This window comes from Carassius gibelio, chromosome B3, assembly GCF_023724105.1.
Source record: "Carassius gibelio isolate Cgi1373 ecotype wild population from Czech Republic chromosome B3, carGib1.2-hapl.c, whole genome shotgun sequence".
NCBI lineage: Eukaryota > Metazoa > Chordata > Actinopteri > Cypriniformes > Cyprinidae > Carassius > Carassius gibelio.
In genome coordinates this window covers 11,939,072-11,957,335 of record NC_068398.1, presented here as the reverse complement: position 1 = coordinate 11,957,335, position 18,264 = coordinate 11,939,072, and the positions used below count along the sequence as shown (strand labels likewise).

General features: G+C 40.6%; 1 protein-coding gene across 7 annotated transcripts; it reads right to left on the bottom strand.

Moving 5' to 3' along the window:
* Window positions 1-644: 644 nt before the first annotated feature.
* On the bottom strand, window positions 645-17,680 carry LOC127953314 (ELAV-like protein 3). Of its 7 annotated transcripts, none has more exons than XM_052552459.1 (7): window positions 17,180-17,680; window positions 11,023-11,239; window positions 10,840-10,943; window positions 7,916-8,069; window positions 6,789-7,017; window positions 6,329-6,367; window positions 645-5,721 (listed from the first exon to the last, which is right to left on the bottom strand). In XM_052552459.1, exons 1-7 carry the CDS (start codon window positions 17,186-17,188, stop codon window positions 5,373-5,375), a joined length of 1,101 nt encoding a protein of 366 aa, XP_052408419.1. In that variant the 5' UTR covers window positions 17,189-17,680; the 3' UTR covers window positions 645-5,372. The 7 variants fall into 7 exon arrangements, with proteins under 7 accessions (XP_052408419.1, XP_052408422.1, XP_052408420.1 ...); XM_052552462.1 differs by having other exon boundaries at window positions 645-5,700; window positions 17,180-17,679; XM_052552460.1 differs by having other exon boundaries at window positions 6,789-7,014; window positions 17,180-17,679.
* Between the last annotated feature and the right edge of the window lie 584 nt (window positions 17,681-18,264).

Sequence of the window (18,264 nt, the reverse complement as noted above, 5' to 3'; positions counted from 1 at the left end):
TATGGTACAAGAATATCCTGTTGTATTTGATATACGTGTTCAGTCAGAAGTGATCAAAAAGTAGTCTCTTTATATTACCTGAAATGTGTAATGTAATGGATTACATTACTAACTACAATTTTTGTCATGTAGTTTGAAATCAGTAATGGACTACCTTACAGAAAATCCATACACTACACCAGGGTTATTCAAATCTTGTATAAAATTTCTCTAAGTTATTTTTTATTTCAGTATCAGAGTTTAATAGACCCTTCCCCTGAGCTGCATAAGGACTTGTGCAACCGTTAAGTGCATTATCTGGTTATTTGAAGTACTTTTTCTTTTTAGACTGTATACAACAAAATAGCTTTGAGTAGTGCATAATTACACCTCTTTAGTGTAGGAAGTGGTCAACCTAAATTGTCATTGGCTAGCTGACTAGCTGAGGTTAATGTTTTACACATTAGACTATGAACTTCAGCATTACCTGTTTTGAACCTGTTAAATATCAAGCTGTTTGTTAACTTTACTGACCATGATCAAATTGGATGCAAAATTTCATTTTGTCCTGAATGAGTGCAGCAGCATGTTAATGTACATCAACAAACCCCTCAGCTCCCCTCAAAAAAAGAAAAAGAAAAAAAAGGCAGTCACCAAGAAAACACTGAGATTCATATCTTTTATTTTTTTTCTGGCATGTAAAGTACAAATAATTAAACAATTCCATGAAAAAGTCCTCAAGCGTCTTCAGTTGAAATCCCAGTAATAAATATCCTAAACTAAACTGAAAGGTTTAATATTTTTTCCCCTTTGTAATGTGTTTGTCTTTGTTTGTTCATGTTTGGAAGTGTGAGATTTTTCTTCGTGACACATAGACACTGAGATCAGGAGTTCTGCTTTTGATCTTTTTTTTTTTTATTGTTGTTCGTTTGTTTTATTCTATTATTGTTCTGTTATTCCTGGAAAATGGTTTCAGAAGAACGTTGCTAAGTAACTCTGTGTCCCTCCTAAATTAACTGACACAAAATACAACTGGTTGAGAAACAGAGTGACCACTGACCCCTTTATCTAGCTCAGCGCCTCGCCTCGCCTTGCCTGGCCCGTCTCCCCCGCTGTGCTTTCTTCGCCCACGTCTGCTAAACGTTGCGCTCTAGCCCTCCCACTGACTCTTTTATTTTCTAGACCGCTCTCTCGGTCGGTTTGGCGGCTGTAAGGCAGCGGGTGAGAGGTTTTTGGCGAGGGACACTGAACTTTAGGCCTAGCTGTGGGTCCGGACCGCGCCTCAACACGCCCCCCTCCCCTGCCTTAGGCCTCGCTCCGGGCCCTGATTCGCTATGGGGTTCTGAACGTGGTTGGAAAAACAAGACTGTGATTAGATTAAATAATCAGAAGGTTTTCATTTAACAAGACAAACAAAACACAGGCATTAAAGGCATAACATCTAGCACACAGCATGTATGTTTATACACTTCAATTAGTTTAATATAGCAGTGCATTCTTCGCCTATGGAGAACTTTTCCAAATTGTAATTCTAAAGCAGATTTTTTTTTTTCTGTTTTGTTTTTTTATTTTTTTATTCTTTTTTTTAAATCTATTTGTTCCCTTTAAAGAAAAACAAAAAGGTGTAACCACATTTTGGCAAAATGAAAAGTATTTAAACTTGCAAATATAATGAAATAAATATACACAAAACATACTTTCATACGAGGCAATAATAATAATCATAATAATGATAATAAATAGTTTTTAAGTTAACAATAAGTTAAAACTACAAGCTTAAAGTCGCCCAAATAATACAAGTTCATTGGCGCTATATTGATCTTTTTTTTTCAGTTTAAATTATGTTGCAACGAAAGCTACCACAGACTTTTACAAACACAATTAAACACATTTTGATTGAAAAGAAATACTTCTAACTAATTCTAAAACCTGCATACACTGTAAGAACAGCAACTAATTATAAATAATGGAAACAAATATAAGAAACCGTACCCAATAAAAGGAACCGAAATGAAGTATTCGACCCACGTGTGTCCTCTATGGCAACATCAACAACACAAATACGCTAAGTTAACGTGTGATTCTGATATGTAAACTAAATCAATCAATTACAGGAAAAATGATACTCTGAAATCAACATGGGCTAAAACCGATGATATTTTAGACGGTATTCCATTCACGGTCTTTTAGATTTGCTCTTTTCGGTAGGCTACCATAGACGGCTGTTTTGTTTTAGCTTGCATGGTCAGAGCACTAATAAGGGGGTGGAGGAAGGGATAATGGACATTTTTAGAGACCAGAGCTCTTGGTGCTTGTTTGATTCTTCTAATGAATCTGTTAGTTAACACTTTGTTTTTCATTTTGTTGTTGTTCGTAACATTTGATCCTTTCATTATTCTGCAAACCATTTCAGTGTGACGTTTAATTTCTTTTTTTAAAAATATATATATCTTTTGTTCTCAGTCAATATAAAAACGAAGCACATTGCACTTACTGTTCCATAGGAAAGTTTTTTTTTTTTTTTTGTCTTTTTTTGTCTTTTTTTAATGATTATTATTGTAGTTGCTCAAGCGGTGCAGTATGTTTGTTTCCTGCCATTGTCCTTGGCTCTCTGAGGGGATGGGGGAGCGGTGTAGCTAAAGGGTTCGTCGGCACGACGCTAAAACCTCCCTAGGGTCACCAGGTGCACTACAGGGTTGCACTGGTCACTGTATCTACCCCATCGCTCATTTTAGAGGGCGGACCAATCTTTACGTCTAGGATTTTTGTCCCCTTTAGGGCACACCACCGATGAGTTCCATGATGAGTTGCGTTAGCGAAAGAAAAACATGTTGCGGTGTTAATGTGGCATAAGCTAAGGGGTTTACTTTAAAGTGTATCACACAGTTTTGAGAAGATGTGAATGCTGTGGAGGTCCTGGAGACACTGATATGTGTTGTGTGGTTCAGTGTGTGTGTCTAAGTGTATGTGTGTGTGCAGTCACACTCTTGCTAAATGTTTCAGACTTAATTTTTCCCTTCATCAGTGACAAAGCTAAGATCCCTTGGTTGGTTAGTGCTTGTGCAAAGGAGCAAAATTAGGTGTTGACGATATGATGGTTGAACACAGAAGATATGTGAAGTGGAAATTAAATAAAAACAAAGAAATCTAGACAGCACAATGATAGACATTTGCTTGTTGTGTTGACATACTGGCGAATATAATTCACTATGGTGTGAGAATTGATTACATTGATAAGTGCAGCTACATTGCATTGTCAATTGTTTTACTTTTTTTGGTGCACCGAACATGCTGAAGCGTTAAGGTGATTTCTTCTTTTTTGTTTTTACCGATACAAGATGAGATGCTCTGGGTGTTCGATGTGACGCCGTTTCGAGCTTCACTGCACCGTCATTGAAGCAACGCTTGATTATTATTTTTTTCAACACTAGAGAAACCGTAACGTCATTTTCCTGCGTTAATGCGTACATGTACCTGTCTGCTGATTCTTTATTTTAAATGTTTCGTATGTTTATCTTTTTTTCTTCTTTTTTGTATTTTTGAAAATGAAATGGTTTCACTGCATGTAAGTCTTAGTCCCCAACCCTCTGATCCCCTCCCTTACACCGCAGACTGGCCCTCTCTCCCCAAAGTTGAAAACTCTGAAAATAAAAAGCCATGCGGTGTGTCCAAAGATTTCCACGATTTAAGAATCTGTAAAAATGTCGCACAAGGTCTTGTGTTTTTTTTTCTTCGTAGATATAAAAATATATTAATCTCTAATGTAATCCTTTCAAAGAGATCATTGTCCTCTTTGGCTAACACAGCGTTATTTAGAAAAGCAAAATGTCATTTGATTTGAGCACACATTTACATCTTTCAGTTCTTTTCTTCATATAACGTGAAGTTTTGCGATTTTACAGCAATGTCTCTCCCCATGGAACAGTTTCGTTTGTTTTATCGCAGAGCTGTGGACAGCTTGGGCATTGTTTTTAATGTATCTAGAGAATTTTTCAGTAATGAAATGCATATATTTTTTTAAAAATTCATTTTTTGTGTAGCTCGTGTGGCTGCGACTTGCTTTAAAGGGCCTTGAGGACTATAAATTTGATTTGATATGTAGCTGTTTAGATATGCAGGGGCTGCTAAAATGGTTTGGGAAAGCGAATTATAATGCGATTCTGTTTAGTGAATGGAGCTAAATGTATGTGAGAAGTTATGAAGACCAAGGATGACCAATCCCAGTGGCCCCTGACCTTCATAACAGCGCACACTTTAGCTCAAAGAGCTGACACACAGCGTTTCCTATTCCCGAGCCATTCAGACCTGTTTAAGATGATCTAATATGGTTCTGGATTCCACAGTCGTCCTTCGTAATTGGTTTGAAAGACTTTCAAAAGAATTCCAAATGCCATCACCATGGGAACACTGTCGAAAGGCCCCTAGATACACAGACAACTGCATGTGGTGGAATTGATTCTAAATTCTAAAACTCTAAAACTGTGGAAAGATATGTGGAGATCCTAGGTCGCAATGTTTCGCTATGCCCTCCAGCGGAGGTGTGTGTCTCTGTGTGTGTGTGTGTGTGTGTGTGTGTGTTTGTGTGTTTGTGTTTGTGTGCACGCGCGCGGGAGTGTCTCTGTGATGCACGTTGTCTTTCGGTGTGCTGAGGTGATTGTGATGACCCCCGGGTGACCTCACGATTTTTGACTACCATCTACACAGTTTGTTCTGTGGCTGTTGGGTTGGACCTTGAGTAAGGTGTGTGTGGTGCCATAAGGCAAGTTTGCAACCTAATGTAGAGCCAGGAAACTGTAATCAAAGTTCTAGAAAATGCTTACATATTTGGCTATTATAACCACCTTAAATGTTGAATATATAGTTATATCATAATATATATAAGAGAACACTGTTTTAATCATTTTTCTCTAAAAAAATCACTGATTCAAAATGCCCAAGTGTAAAAAAGTGACTACATCCTCTGAAGTCAGACAGGAGAGTAACCAGGGCAAGATTTCGGGTAAATTGCACATGTTCGATTAACTTTTTTTTTTTTTTTTTGCGTTCATTTCGTTCCTTCGTTGACCAGTTCTCCTACTTTGCCTGAATTAAATTAAATCTCTGCAGACATTCTCTGTCACATTCATTAGACTGTCCCTCCTCGTGGATTTCCCAAGCCCCGCCTCACAACTCTGCTAATTCAATACAGGCAAATGTTGGGAAGGACTAGCATGTTGTGAAAAAGGGAAAAGAAAAACAACTCTACTGGTGTATTTTTGTTCGAAACAACTAAACGCGTGTGTGTGTGTATGTGTGTTAGAGAGAGACTCAGTCCAGGCCCATGTAGAGTGAATGTACAGGGAGCTCAGTAGCTCCCCCTGCATGTTAAAGAGCAGTAGTGACTAGGCCTTCCTTCAGGCCTTGTGTTGCTTGCTGGTCTTGAAGGAGACCTGCAGCACGCGGTCGCCCAGGCGGTAGCCGTTCAGGCTGGCGATAGCCATGGCCGCCTCGTCGTAGTTGGTCATGGTGACAAAGCCAAAGCCCTTACATTTGTTGGTGGTGAAGTCACGGATGACCTTGACGTTTGTGACGGCTCCGAACGGCCCAAAGAGCTGCCACAGGACGCTTTCATCAGCTTCCGGGGACAGGTTGTAGACAAAGATGCACCAGCCGGCTCCGGTGGGCCCGGTCAGGTTGACGCCGGCTAGACTGGTCATGCTGTCAATGGTTATGGGGGAGAATCTGGGAAGGAAAGAAGGAGAGCTACCATGGGTGTCATTCTGAAGTTCAGCACAGAGTGCTTCTCACTATCACATGTCCCTGCCACTTTTGTCTCTTTGAGGACTGGACACTCGCTCTCCACAGCCTTAAGTAGGTAAGAAAATGGGCAGCTATTGTATTATTACCTAGGTTGACCAAACCAAACTCTAGTCCCTGTTAAGACACAGAATTCACAGTGTAACAATATACTTAGCAAAACAGAAACCTAGAGAGGGATGAAGGCAAATCAGAAACAAATCAACGGAAAATTGGAACGAACAGAGGAGACGCAAACGGAATCTTGTATGTCCATGCTGGTGGAAAAATATACATTAAAGCAACCAAAACTGAAAAAAAATAATAATGTTAGTTCAATACAGAAATACATACAAATCAGTTCAATCAAGGAACCAACCAAAAGAACGAAAAGGTTCAACAAAGCCATGCCAGAATGTCCTGCTGTGATATCAGCTACGTCAATCTAGTCTACTGAAACGGTGGTTTATCAAATCAAATCTCTAATGGTAATGCATAAGTCAGCAGGTGATATTCCGGGCACTTTGTTTGAGCTTGTTGAAAGGACACCTTTTTTTTTTTTTTTGGAAATTACCTCTTGACTCCGTAGCTGGCGTTTAGTAAATTGTCGAGTCTGCAATGCAAGAGGGAGAGTGACGGAGGTGAAGATATTAGTTGCAAGATCCAACAACCAGTGCAAAGCGTTCTCATGCAGCCACTTCAGCCACCAGGGGGAGCTCTTTACTGGGCACTGCATCCACCAATCATCAGGCGGCGTCTCGCCGTTAGACTGAAGCAGTGCTTACAGAGCCCTCAGGCGATGGATTGAGAGTACTGTGATGAATGCTTGTGAATGCATCCATGATGTGACTGATTCACATGCAGTGTTTTATCTCTAAGCAGGGCAGTTCTTTTAAAATGAAGCACTGCCTCAGATGGGCCCGTTGTGATTTGTTGCAAAAAATCCCCCTGATGGCGTGAACGCGCTGTGGTTTAAAACCGGCAGAGGAAGAGTAGGGAGCGATAGGGGTGTGGGCTGTAGGTGGGAGCAGTACCTGAAGCGCTGAGTCTGGTGGTGCAGAGGGCCAGTGAAGCGGCGAGCAGCTGTCTGGTAAAGCTGGGTAAGCAGGGCCTGTCCCGTCTTCTGACTGGGGTTGTTGGCAAACTTCACGGTGATGGGCTCGGCGGCGCCCAGTGGCTTTTGACCATTCAGGCCTTTGATGGCCTCCTCTGCCTCGTTCCTCTTATCGAACCGAATGAATCCTACTCCGCGCGATATACCTGCTCCGGACAGAAAGCGAGGCAAATGTTAGCACCGTCAATCAAATCAATGACAGATACGTGAGTCATGTGGTCACACAGGGTTAAACCAGACTGTTTACTTTAGTACTTTATATACTTTAAAAATGATAACCATATTCATTGCACACCATTTAATTTCCATACTATGACATATTTCTCACTGATACAGGAAATTTGATGATAAAAAAAATGGGTGGGATTTGATTTTATGTACTGAGAGGTTGGCTTTTGATTAACACTGTATGTTGTCAATATCAAAGAAAATGCATAAATGGTTTTTGATTTTTTATTATTAAAACGTACAGGTGAATAATGCATAACTATATTTCAATAGATGTCTTTATTCTTTCGTTAAAAAATTTCTGTGAGGTTCTACTGGTTTTTTTATTCATTTTATTCATTTAATCCTTTTATACCTAAAGGATAAATTTTTTCTCATAAAGTTTATTTATTTATTTATTTATGTTTTTATTTGACAGTAAGATCAGGAATCAAGATTATTATAGTTTACTAAAACTAAAAGATTATTTTTTTTTTTTACTTGAAATACTGTACAATAAAAAAAATTCAGCTAGTTGCCAAACATCATTTGTTTAGTTAATACTAAAATAACTGAAATTAAATGAATAAAAACTACTCATGTTTAAACATACCTAAATAATTACTAAAACTGTAACTGAAATCAAATTAATTCAAAATATTACCAAAATAACACTGCCAGGAATGTGCATTAGATATGCAAATACAGGGTTATTTTTGATTTCATGTTGACTGTGGTGGAGCCTATAGCTTATTTTTGCATCACATCCAGAGCTTTAATGAGATTTTTAATCCTCACCCAGGGTGCCTATGCTGTTAGTGGAAGTGAGGTAACGTTTACCTGTGACCTGGTCTACCAGGATGCGTGAGGTGATGATCCTTCCATACTGGGAAAACAACTGCTCCATGTCTTTCTGACTCATGGTTTTAGGCAGGCCGCTCACGTACAGGTTGGCATCGCGTATGGAAGCTGAGCTTGGTCTGGCATAGGACACCTACATTGCACACACACACACACACACAAAACAAGAGCTGCAGTTTAGGATTTCTTTTAATAGAAATATTAAGAGGCATGCATCAAGACAGCTGTGACAGTCCTAAACTCCCAGCAGTGTAGTCGAAGCAGATATGTCACAGTACTGCCACGCTCAAAGGCGAGACATCGGCCCACTCTCTCTCATCCCTCCTTCCTTGAAATCCATGTCTCTTGCGTGCACTTCACTCGAACCAAACCCGGTTCCCTTATTAAACACTACTTCAGCTTCACTGTGCTCCTGACAGCAGAAACATGAACCCACTCTCACATTCACACTTCCCCCACAGACACATCGACACCCTATGCGCCGATTTGAGACCAGCTCCCTCAGGGATCAAAATTTGATATCATTGGCTGTTATTCTAGCCGGTGATTTTCCACAAGACAGCAGCATTTAGAACCTGTTCCGCTTTGGGACGTGTCATGTAATATCAAGTCCAATTAGGCATTTGTTTTGACGTTCAAATATTCATCTCATTTTTATATTCCCTTCTATATTCCTAAAACTCCCCCACTGAGCCGCCTTGCTCGTGTTTGAGATGCGAACAGATTTTTCTCATAAAATATGTATATTTATGAGTTTCTGTTTGAAAGGGGCTGACTTTGATTGATGGTGTCAGTGTGTGCGCATGTGGTTTTTTGAGATAAAGAGATTGGCCCCCTCCTTCTCCTCCATCTCTCCTTTGTCTTCTCTCTCAAGGGGAAACTGCTCCTCTGGCAACCGGTGAACCAAGTAAACAGATTACAAGATGTCCAGCATCCCTGACAACTCCCCAAAACACATCCTCACAAAATACCCCATGAAAAAACAAAAGCAAATCAAATAAAAAGCACAATGCCAATTCATTCACATGGAAATGTGGCACCCTCACTTTACCAAAACTCTGGATTATTCTGGTACGATCATTTCTATTCAACAGTATTCCACATACAACTAATATTTCTCATTTATATATAGACATATTTTATTTAGAATCTTTTTTTTTCTTTCTTTTATATATAATCGATTTACCTTTATATGGCATATATAATATAATACTTTTTACAAAAGCTATTTTTACTTATTTTCTAGCATACTTTTTTAATAGAGAATTTAATCAACTTTAATATAATATAATGCTATATTGTAAAACATTTACAGTACCATATAGCCTTTTTCCCAATACTAATATAATGTAATATTTTTTATTTGTATTTTGCCACATATATATTATTTTTTTTACCAATGGTCCTGTTTTACTTATTTACTAATATACTGTGTTAATATATATTTTAATTAAATTTATATTGCATATGTACTTTTTATTATTTTTCTACAAATGTATATCACCATATAGCTGTTTGCTAATGTTTACATATATAATTTAGAATTTATATAAATTGTAAATCAAGGAGAAAAAAACATTTTCTGTCTGTAACCTTTTTCTTTAATAATGGGCTCTATAACAAAGCATTTCATTTCATTTTTTCAACATACATTTGCATATTTGAATCTGATGACCTTTATGTAAGCGATTACAGCAACAACAACGAAAAAGTTAAGCAAGTAAACTTGCTTTTATCATAAACAGGAGTCTATTTTAAATGTGTTCAAGCCATTTTACGACGTCCAACCAAGTTTTTGCATGTTTCGCCGTCAGACCTTGGCAGAATTATGTGTTTTTTCACCATATGTGTGTTTGCGTCTTGCAGGCCAGTATGACTAAGCAGCGGTATTGTTGAGGTAGGGGTGTAATTGTGCAGTGAGTGGGTGAGTGTACAGCAGAAACTGGAGGGGGGAGATGTATTGGAGGGACGTGATCCTGCCCCATAATTAACCCTCTCCCTGTCTCTCCCACAGATGGTGCCTGCAGCCCATATGGCCCCTAATCCTGTCATTGGCATTCGGCTCCTTCCTAGCCTTTGCTCCTGCGCCCCGTCTCCCTCCCTCCCCCACTTCCATCCTGGCTATCGGCTCTCCACCTTTCTAACAATGCTGTATTGACATGGAAAATATGACATTTGCCCGGCTTTGGATTTGAGGGCAGTGGGCACACGAACGTTGAATGTCAGAGAACAGTGGCCAAGCCGGATGAATGCGCTGAACAAACAAGACAATTAGGACAATAGCAGTCGGACTCTGTGTTGTTTAAATAACTATCCCATTAATGTTCGCCCGTGGACTGCAGTCATTATTCACTGAAAAACAGTGCGTGACAGTTTCAAATTAGACTACGGGATGAAACTGTTCTGCTGGTCATATTGGCCTATCATGCGATTTACATGATATGAGCACATACAAACACACGCTAAGTCTGGGGAAGCTGCTTAACTGCTGATACTTGCCTCGGCTTTGATGTGTGGTGATCAGGTGTAGGCGCAGACCGACTGTTTATTATCTCTCGCTTTCAGAAACCCAGGCAGACCTTTCCCCACCCCAAAACCCAGCTGAATTGGGGACAAAGAAGGCCCTAATTAGCCAAGATTGCAGGCAGATGGGGCTCTCCGTGTTGACCTCCAAGCCTCACATTGCGTCTCCCTAATTACATTTCCATCACAATCACCTCTGCACACAAACCATTGCTTTCTGACCTCTACTTTCTCTTTTCTTTTGCTCCTTTTGTCCCCGCCACCGATTCCTCCCCTTGCCCCTCCCAGTCTCCTCCCGTCCTGCTGTAACGTCTGTCTTGGGCCCTGCTTTATTCCTCCCCATTGAGTGATTGAAGAGCGTGGCTTCATGAGTCTCTTACCTTGATTGTTTTGGTCTGCAGTTTGAGACCGTTGAGCGTGTTGATGGCCTTGTCGGCATCATTGGGATCCACGTAGTTTACAAAGCCATAGCCCAAACTCTGGCCTGCAATTGTATGAATGAGAAGGCATTGGTGAATTCTGCTTTGATGCTAATCTTCACCAAGACCAAATCGCGTGCTCACCTGTAATTTTGTCTCTGACTAATTTGCAGGACTCAATTTCTCCAATACTGCCGAATAGGCTCTTGAACTCCTCCTGGGTCATGTTCTGAGGCAGGTAGTTGACGATCAGGTTGGTTTTGCTGTCGTCCGCAGCACCGTTAGTGCTAATGACGGGGCCGTTAGGCAGGCTGGTTCCGCTCGGACCATTGGACACCTGAGTTTCCATGGTGCTAATTATCTGCAGGTGGGAAAATGACAAATTACACTCTGAGTTGGGTGAAAACGCATAATTTGAGGGGCGTAATGCTTTGCATCCTGGTTGAGGGGTTAAAAATCAATGCGTCTGAATGCTAGAGGGAAGGAGGAGAACAATATTCCACCTCCCCTCCTCCTCTGACCTCCCCCCTCACTTCATCTCTCTCCAACTCTCAGCCCCTGGCCCTGCAGATGTCACAGTCCATTCACTCTCTCCCAGCCCCCTTCATGCTATCCAGGGTCAAACAGCATTACATCACTCGCCTCTGAGAGGATACACATAAATGTATTTGCTAACTCTATTTTTTCATTTACTTTTAAAAAATGTAATTCCGACAAATAAAGATGAGAAGATGGCACCTTGTTTATATAAAAAGTGTGTGTGTGTGTGTGTGTGCAGGTGTCTGAGTCTTTGGTTCATCCGTGTTGGTGTGGTGCACAGCATGATGGTTAATTTGGTCTGTAGGGGATTTTCAAAGAACAGATGTATGCAGGTTGTAGACGCTACTTCAGTCTTTAACGGTCCCTTTCTGTCACAATGTACAACTGGAGCTCTTAAAGTCAGTGCTGTGCATCGCACCATAAAAAATCCAGCATTTTTATCTCTTTAGTTTTTTGTATTTCTCCCAAGGCTGCTACTCTCAAGAATTTACAGATTGGCGCGTGTAATGTATGTTCATGTATTAGTCATCCTTAGTTGACTGAAAGCACTCTTTCCCCAGAACGGCCCCTGGGGTGGAACAGGGAGTCTCACCAACTTAATTTACAATGCATCCGTCATCTTTTTTTTGTTGGAGTCCCACGATCAACAGGCAGAATCATCTGCCACAAGTGTCTTCGGTTTTTTTTTTTTAGATTAAAATTAATTTGAGAAACCCTTCCAGGAACGTAATTGGAAATGAACGAAAGTTTATCTGATATCTAATTAAGCGTGTAATTAAAAAATTTATGTTCAGTTGCGCTAACAGGTGAATTTATAGTAGTGTGGGAAGTCTGTTCCTTTGTTCTCCCTTCAGCATTGCCTCTTCCTCTCATCTCTCTGTAATGCTCTGTCTCTTCAGTGGAATGATTTATTCTTGCCTTGAGCCTTACCTCTAACCAGGTTGCCCAGGTAACAGCAGCTTGACGACTGTTGCTATTGGCTGGCTTCTTGACTTTTAGTGTGTGCATGTTCGAGAACTAGCGCTCGGTTAAAATCGCTTTTTGTCTTGCATTAATAAAACAAGCTTTCGGGGCAGCCGGAATTTATATCTCAGGCAAATTGACACTGACAAGGAGAAAGCTCAGAGAGACGAGTTATTAAAGCACGGCAAACATGGATCTAGGCAAAACTGACTGTCACCAAAACAGGAATTTCCAAGAAAGGGGCATTCGTTTGATCATGAATGGCGATAAAATGGCATCTTTTGCTTGGGCAGTAGCCTTCATAGCCTAGGAACTATCTCGGGTTTAGAATATAAACCTACTCAAACAGGCCCTCTCTATGCCTTGACACAAACGGAGTGAGTCTTGACACAAAGTGACAGGATCAGGGCAAATGTGATTTGTGAACTGAAGTAAACCTCCCTATGGCAAGCCACCCATCCTCAGCGACGAATGTAGGGAGTTACACAACACACAGCCTCTTTGGCTGACACGTACACTATCTTACAGCCCAGATACTGGCGCCAGCACAGCAGAGGTAGAGGAGGAAGAGCACTTCATCCTAAAATACATGACTCACAGAGACAGGCAAGAGACTGCTTACTGCTGGAGTTCCTTCCACTGTGCTGCTTAAACATCACACACCTTACCAACTGTCCCTGAATCTACGCCATTAAAAATAGGCATTTCGAAACAAAATGTGGCCACCGAGCGGGCTTTGGCGCTTCCGTCCCAGCCTGTACTTTTCTATTTCTGGGAGAGTTCTCCCTCAATATTTAATGCACCGCATCAGCATCGCCTACACAAGGAGACAGACTCGCACGCAAACAAGAGCCCTGCATCTCTTACGCAAAACCTATTACCTTCCCACCAGCGCGCTGATAAGGATAAATGACTGCTAAGATTCCTCTTAGTGAGTCTGTAATTAGAGTCTACTGAAATGACCGTCAAGCCTTGTCAAACAAAAGTGATTTTTGTCCCATTTTGTTGAGTGGCCTTATCTACAATGTACTTACATAAAAAAAATAATAATAATTACAATGTACTTTTTGTGATCATTTTTTATTGCAAAACACTCCTGCTGCTATTGAGTTGGGATACAGGTATGATTAGAGATAGGGATTGGTAGGATTTAGGTTATTTAAATTGTAAGGGATGGTTCAACAGTGTAACTACAATTGTTATTACAGAAACCAATTACAGATCAAATTACATGCAGGTATTTATAGAAGTACAATGTAAAAACATGTATGTACGCAGTACATACACTATCAAATGTATCAAATGATTTATTTAAATCTAAGTACATAGTAGTTAAGGCCACCTAATATAAAGTGTGACCAGATTAATTTTTTTCCTTTTGAATGTCACAGTACACAAATGTAAGAAAAAAACAAGCCACTTGGTTTAATTACCACAATTTTTGTTATTGAGAGATATAATGTGACTGACTTTAATAAAAATGTAGATGATTTTAAAATATGTTAATAAATTCAAATACACTAACAGCCTTAAACACATCATGCTTTAAAAAAAAAAAAAAAAACAGGCCTGAAAGCAGCATGAGAAAAAAGCAATCTGACTGTAAAGACCATCGGCTCACGTCACTTCCTTAATATCCCTGTGTAGTGAGGAAGCCATTTGCTTAAAATAAACACAGTCTCTAACAAGATCCGGAGAGGTAAACAAATAAAGCATAAGGCTGATCTAATCTTTAGCTGTATGTAACATGTCAACATTAATTTGCAGACTGCCAGGGTAGCGATTCCCGGCATTATCAGTCAACGAAAATGAATCTGTTCTCGTGACATTTCTGACGCTTAACGCAGACCTTAATTTTGTCATTTGTAATTCATAAACGTATACGTGTCTGGACGGGCCTCCTGACTGAAATGGGAATGTTGGATTACCAATAGGCCGTTTCAGTAACAGATTACAGGATTATCCTAAACAAAAGACATTAGCCACACTCTCACTGCAGCTTAAGGGATCACTGTGGCAGCTGTAAAACAACAGGACACAAGTCAAAACTGAACAGATAAACCCTTTTCTTTGTTTTTGTTTTTTGTTGTTGTTTTTTCGGTGAATTGGGATAATTTCACTCGTGAAATTTGCAGCGCGAAAGATCATTGATTTATCACGCGGATACACAAGTCTCTCTTATATTAGTACTAGTAAATAGTAAATAGTACTATTTTATTTAAAAAATATTTATTTGCTATTTTCAATTATCAGAATTCTGAAAGAACGCGGGAAGAAAAGGCGCTCGCCGTATTCCGGTATTCCTGTTTGGTCGCTATCCAGAGTGCTGAAACCGGGAGTGGCTCAACATAGACAACTACCTACAAATATCCTTGGTGCCGCGGGCTCCGTTTTATAAAGTGGGCATTAAGCTCTTAATGTCGTCCTTATAAATAAACACGTTTGCGAGTCGTTTAAACTCGTTATCCTCTCGTCCTTTGATTGGACAAGTGCGCGTGTGCTCTGTGGGCATTCACAAATCCGAGCTCCTTTTTGCTGAATAAACGTATTGACACAAGCGAACAAAAGAGCCACCCGTTCCTCCTCTACAGAGACCATGGCAGCACTATGAATATTAATGTAAACAGTAGAGCTTTGTGTCGAGACCAGAGGCTGCGGGACTCTCCGGGAACAATGAGCATTGCAACTGTCTTCACTTTTACTATATTCTACAGGAACAAGACCATTTAATAATAATAATAATAATAGCAAAAATATTAAAAATGTACATTTAATTAACAATGTAATCGAAGAAATGCCTCTAGCTCATGCTTTTCCTTTATATAAAAACAGCTGTATAATATTCTGTTCTATTGTATGACAATTCATATAGCACAATTAAAAACAACCCACGCTGAACAATGTGCTTTACAATAACTAAAACCACAACAAATACAAACAGAAACAATTAAATTGTAATGGAGTAAGATTTATATATAAAAAAGTAATAAACAATAGAAAATGCTTCAATTATTAAATGCATTATCAAACAGAAAGGTTTTTGTGTGTGTGTGTGTGTGCTATTGTAGTTCTTTTTTCTCACCCGAAATCCACATTTAAATGGAATGATCGTAATAATTAAGTTAATTTGATTAAAATCCGTTTCTGTACTGTATCTGTTCAAAATAATCACCGTTCAAATTCACAATAGACGAGGCCTGGTGATCCTACAGCGTGCGTAACGGCCTTGACTAGCTACTGTCAATCATGTATATTATTTTAAAACGCCGTCTTTTTCTTTAATTGGCAATCCCCTTTATGAACGATTAACGAGGAGCTCGAGTGTTCAGACGGTTGTGTTGTGTTGTGTATCGTTGTGATGTCCTCGTCCTTGGATTGCGTACGCGACTGGTTTGGAGAAGGTTATCTGACTCAACGGTTTTATGTGCTTTGACACTGCGGTAGAGGCTCGTGCTCACGGAGGACTGCGGAACAACACGCCGAGGGGCCCGTCATTCATCCATCACAACATCGATTGAGACTTAAAGCGAAAGAGAAGCGCGTCGTTGCCTATCGCCTTTTGTTTGAGGTCACTATAAAACAAGGCAGGCTGTCCTTCACCGCAGAACAATATATATTTACTTATTTGTCAAGGCTAGAGGCCTCTATAACATCAAACGCAAAATGTCAATGGTATAGCTAGTGTAATATTCAAAGAGTAGGCTATTAAAATCATATACTACAACACGAGTCGCCATTATAACCAATCTAGTACTATTATCACGTCTTTCTGATTAGAAACAAAGACGGTTAACAGCACGCGCATCACTTCGAGCAGGCCTTGAGAATTAAACGTCATTAATTAATCTTAACATTCTAAATGAGAACACGTTTGTATTCAAATAAGCGGTTCTGTTTATGTTTCCACACCGAAAATCTACGTGAAGACGGTGATTCTGCGCGCGTGCCATCGCTGTCTTCTTTTAGAGAAGACACGCCCAAAACGCTTTCCCTCAAGGCCTTTGTATTCCACTCAAATTGCTTATTTACACTCGTTCGGAGTCGTCATATTTTTGGCGAGGGAAGGAGAAAACCGCAACTCGCTAAGATGTCTCAAGAAATGCCTGATATTTAGCCGTTTCCAGACATAACATTTCGCCTTTTCCTCTCTCGCGGTGTCTTATATTGCTTCGCAAGCTTTAGGAATCTCCAACGGATGCATAATATCTCCCCTCCCCCGCTGAGTGACTCGACCCTTTTCTTTGCCTTTGCTCTTGATGGGCTCTCAGCCTCCGAGGCATCGTGTTTTGTCTCCGAGATTCAGTCTCGAGCATCCTTTCCGAGCGAGGCATGTGCCCTCTCACGCCCTTCTTCTTCTGCATCCGCCGCGCCTCAGCTATTTCTGAGGAATTCTTTGGCGCTCTTTGTTAACAATGGCTAATTATCGCCTGAACGCGTTTAATTAGTTGATGTAGGAATACATGTATATTGCGGAGGGTTTTACGTATTACGTGATTTATGACGAGTGGCTCTTACGGCAGGAGAAAGCAATGTTTTGAATCCCCTCAGAAAACGAAGCTCGCGCATGCCTGTATATCACATTACTTATAACACGGGCTAATCGTTAATCTTGTTTACTGGATCCGCGATTAGATGTGCCAGTATGTTTGACCAAATGCTGTGTGCATATGTTTTGGTTTGCTTGTATTGATATGCCCTGTATTGTGTATCTGAGTATATATGTCAGCTGTTAGAACTGATTTTGTGGTGATGCTGTTATTGTTTTTTCATGAGATCATGAGAAAAAGGACATACGTACAGTAACCATTCTTGATGTACAAAGATGATAGTGATCTAGGTCCTTCAAGTCGCAGGTCTTCAGGCCGTCTTGCAGATATTACGCCGTGGCGTGGCTCGAGAGCGACGAATGTCAGGTTCCAAACGAAAAGAAAAAAAAAGAAAAAGGAAAAACGACAGTCTTCGGCAGGAAAGCTCAGCCCGTGTGATTGTAGGTTTCCTCAGCAGTGGGAAAATGAGGAGAAGGGGGTTTTCTTCAGGACGATGATGAGAGAGAGATTTCTCTCCGTGTGGCGTGGGCGATGGTTCAGAAAAAAGAGAAGCAGTGATCCCCAGTAGGGTGTGTCCAGGGGAGGGTGTTGTGGTTCTGCTGTTGTGTGTGTATTTCCCAGCTCCTCGCAGGCTCCTTCTGTGCCTCTGCTGCAATGTTCTTCTTTTATGTGTCCTTCTGGCTGGCAGAGCTTGCTGCTGATTGGCTAATTGTGCAGGGAGGGTACTACATGGCAGCCATTGCAATGCTCTCCTCTCCCATTATCCCCTTCAGGAGAGATCACCGAGAGCCCCCCGTCCCTCCACCCCCCACCATCTCTCCACTCTTCCTTTTGCCCTCCCTTTCTTCCTGCCTCCCCCCGCCACACATGCAGAGCTGAGTGAATAGAGCTCCACCTGCACTCCGAACAGATGGATGCAGAAAAAGACAGGAGCCATGCTTTCTCCTTCTCTTTACCCCTCGCTCGTTCGCTCTCTCTCTCTCTCTCTTTCTCTCATCCCCTTACTCAAGCCTCAGTTTTTCCCTCTCTTGATTATTTGTCCTTGCAGCGCAGCTCTTCCTCTCAAATTCCATCTTCTCAGTCTGATGGGCTGCATTTCTAAGAATGCCGTGAATGAGTCCGGCATTTCTTTTCTTCCAAATGCATAATGGCTGTGTTGAAGGCATAACTGTGTGAAGGTCATGACACGGCCCACTGTTTGAATACCTGCCCATACTTATTTAACGGTTCATGTCCATGAGTGTGTTGCATAATCACACAAAGGCCAGTGCTTACAATATGGATTAAGACATCGTTTTGGTTGTCAATGTCATATAGATGTCATGCATTGTTTTAT

What these genes read in the sequence shown, in the direction of transcription:
- LOC127953314 (XM_052552459.1), bottom strand. An exon ending in CACCAGACTCAGCGCTTCAG is followed by an intron (nt 6,368 to 6,788) that starts GTACTGCTCCCA and finishes CTTGCATTGCAG; the next exon opens with ACTCGACAATTTACTAAACG. An exon ending in GCCAGCTACGGAGTCAAGAG is followed by an intron (nt 5,722 to 6,328) that starts GTAATTTCCAAA and finishes CACCCATGGTAG; the next exon opens with CTCTCCTTCTTTCCTTCCCA.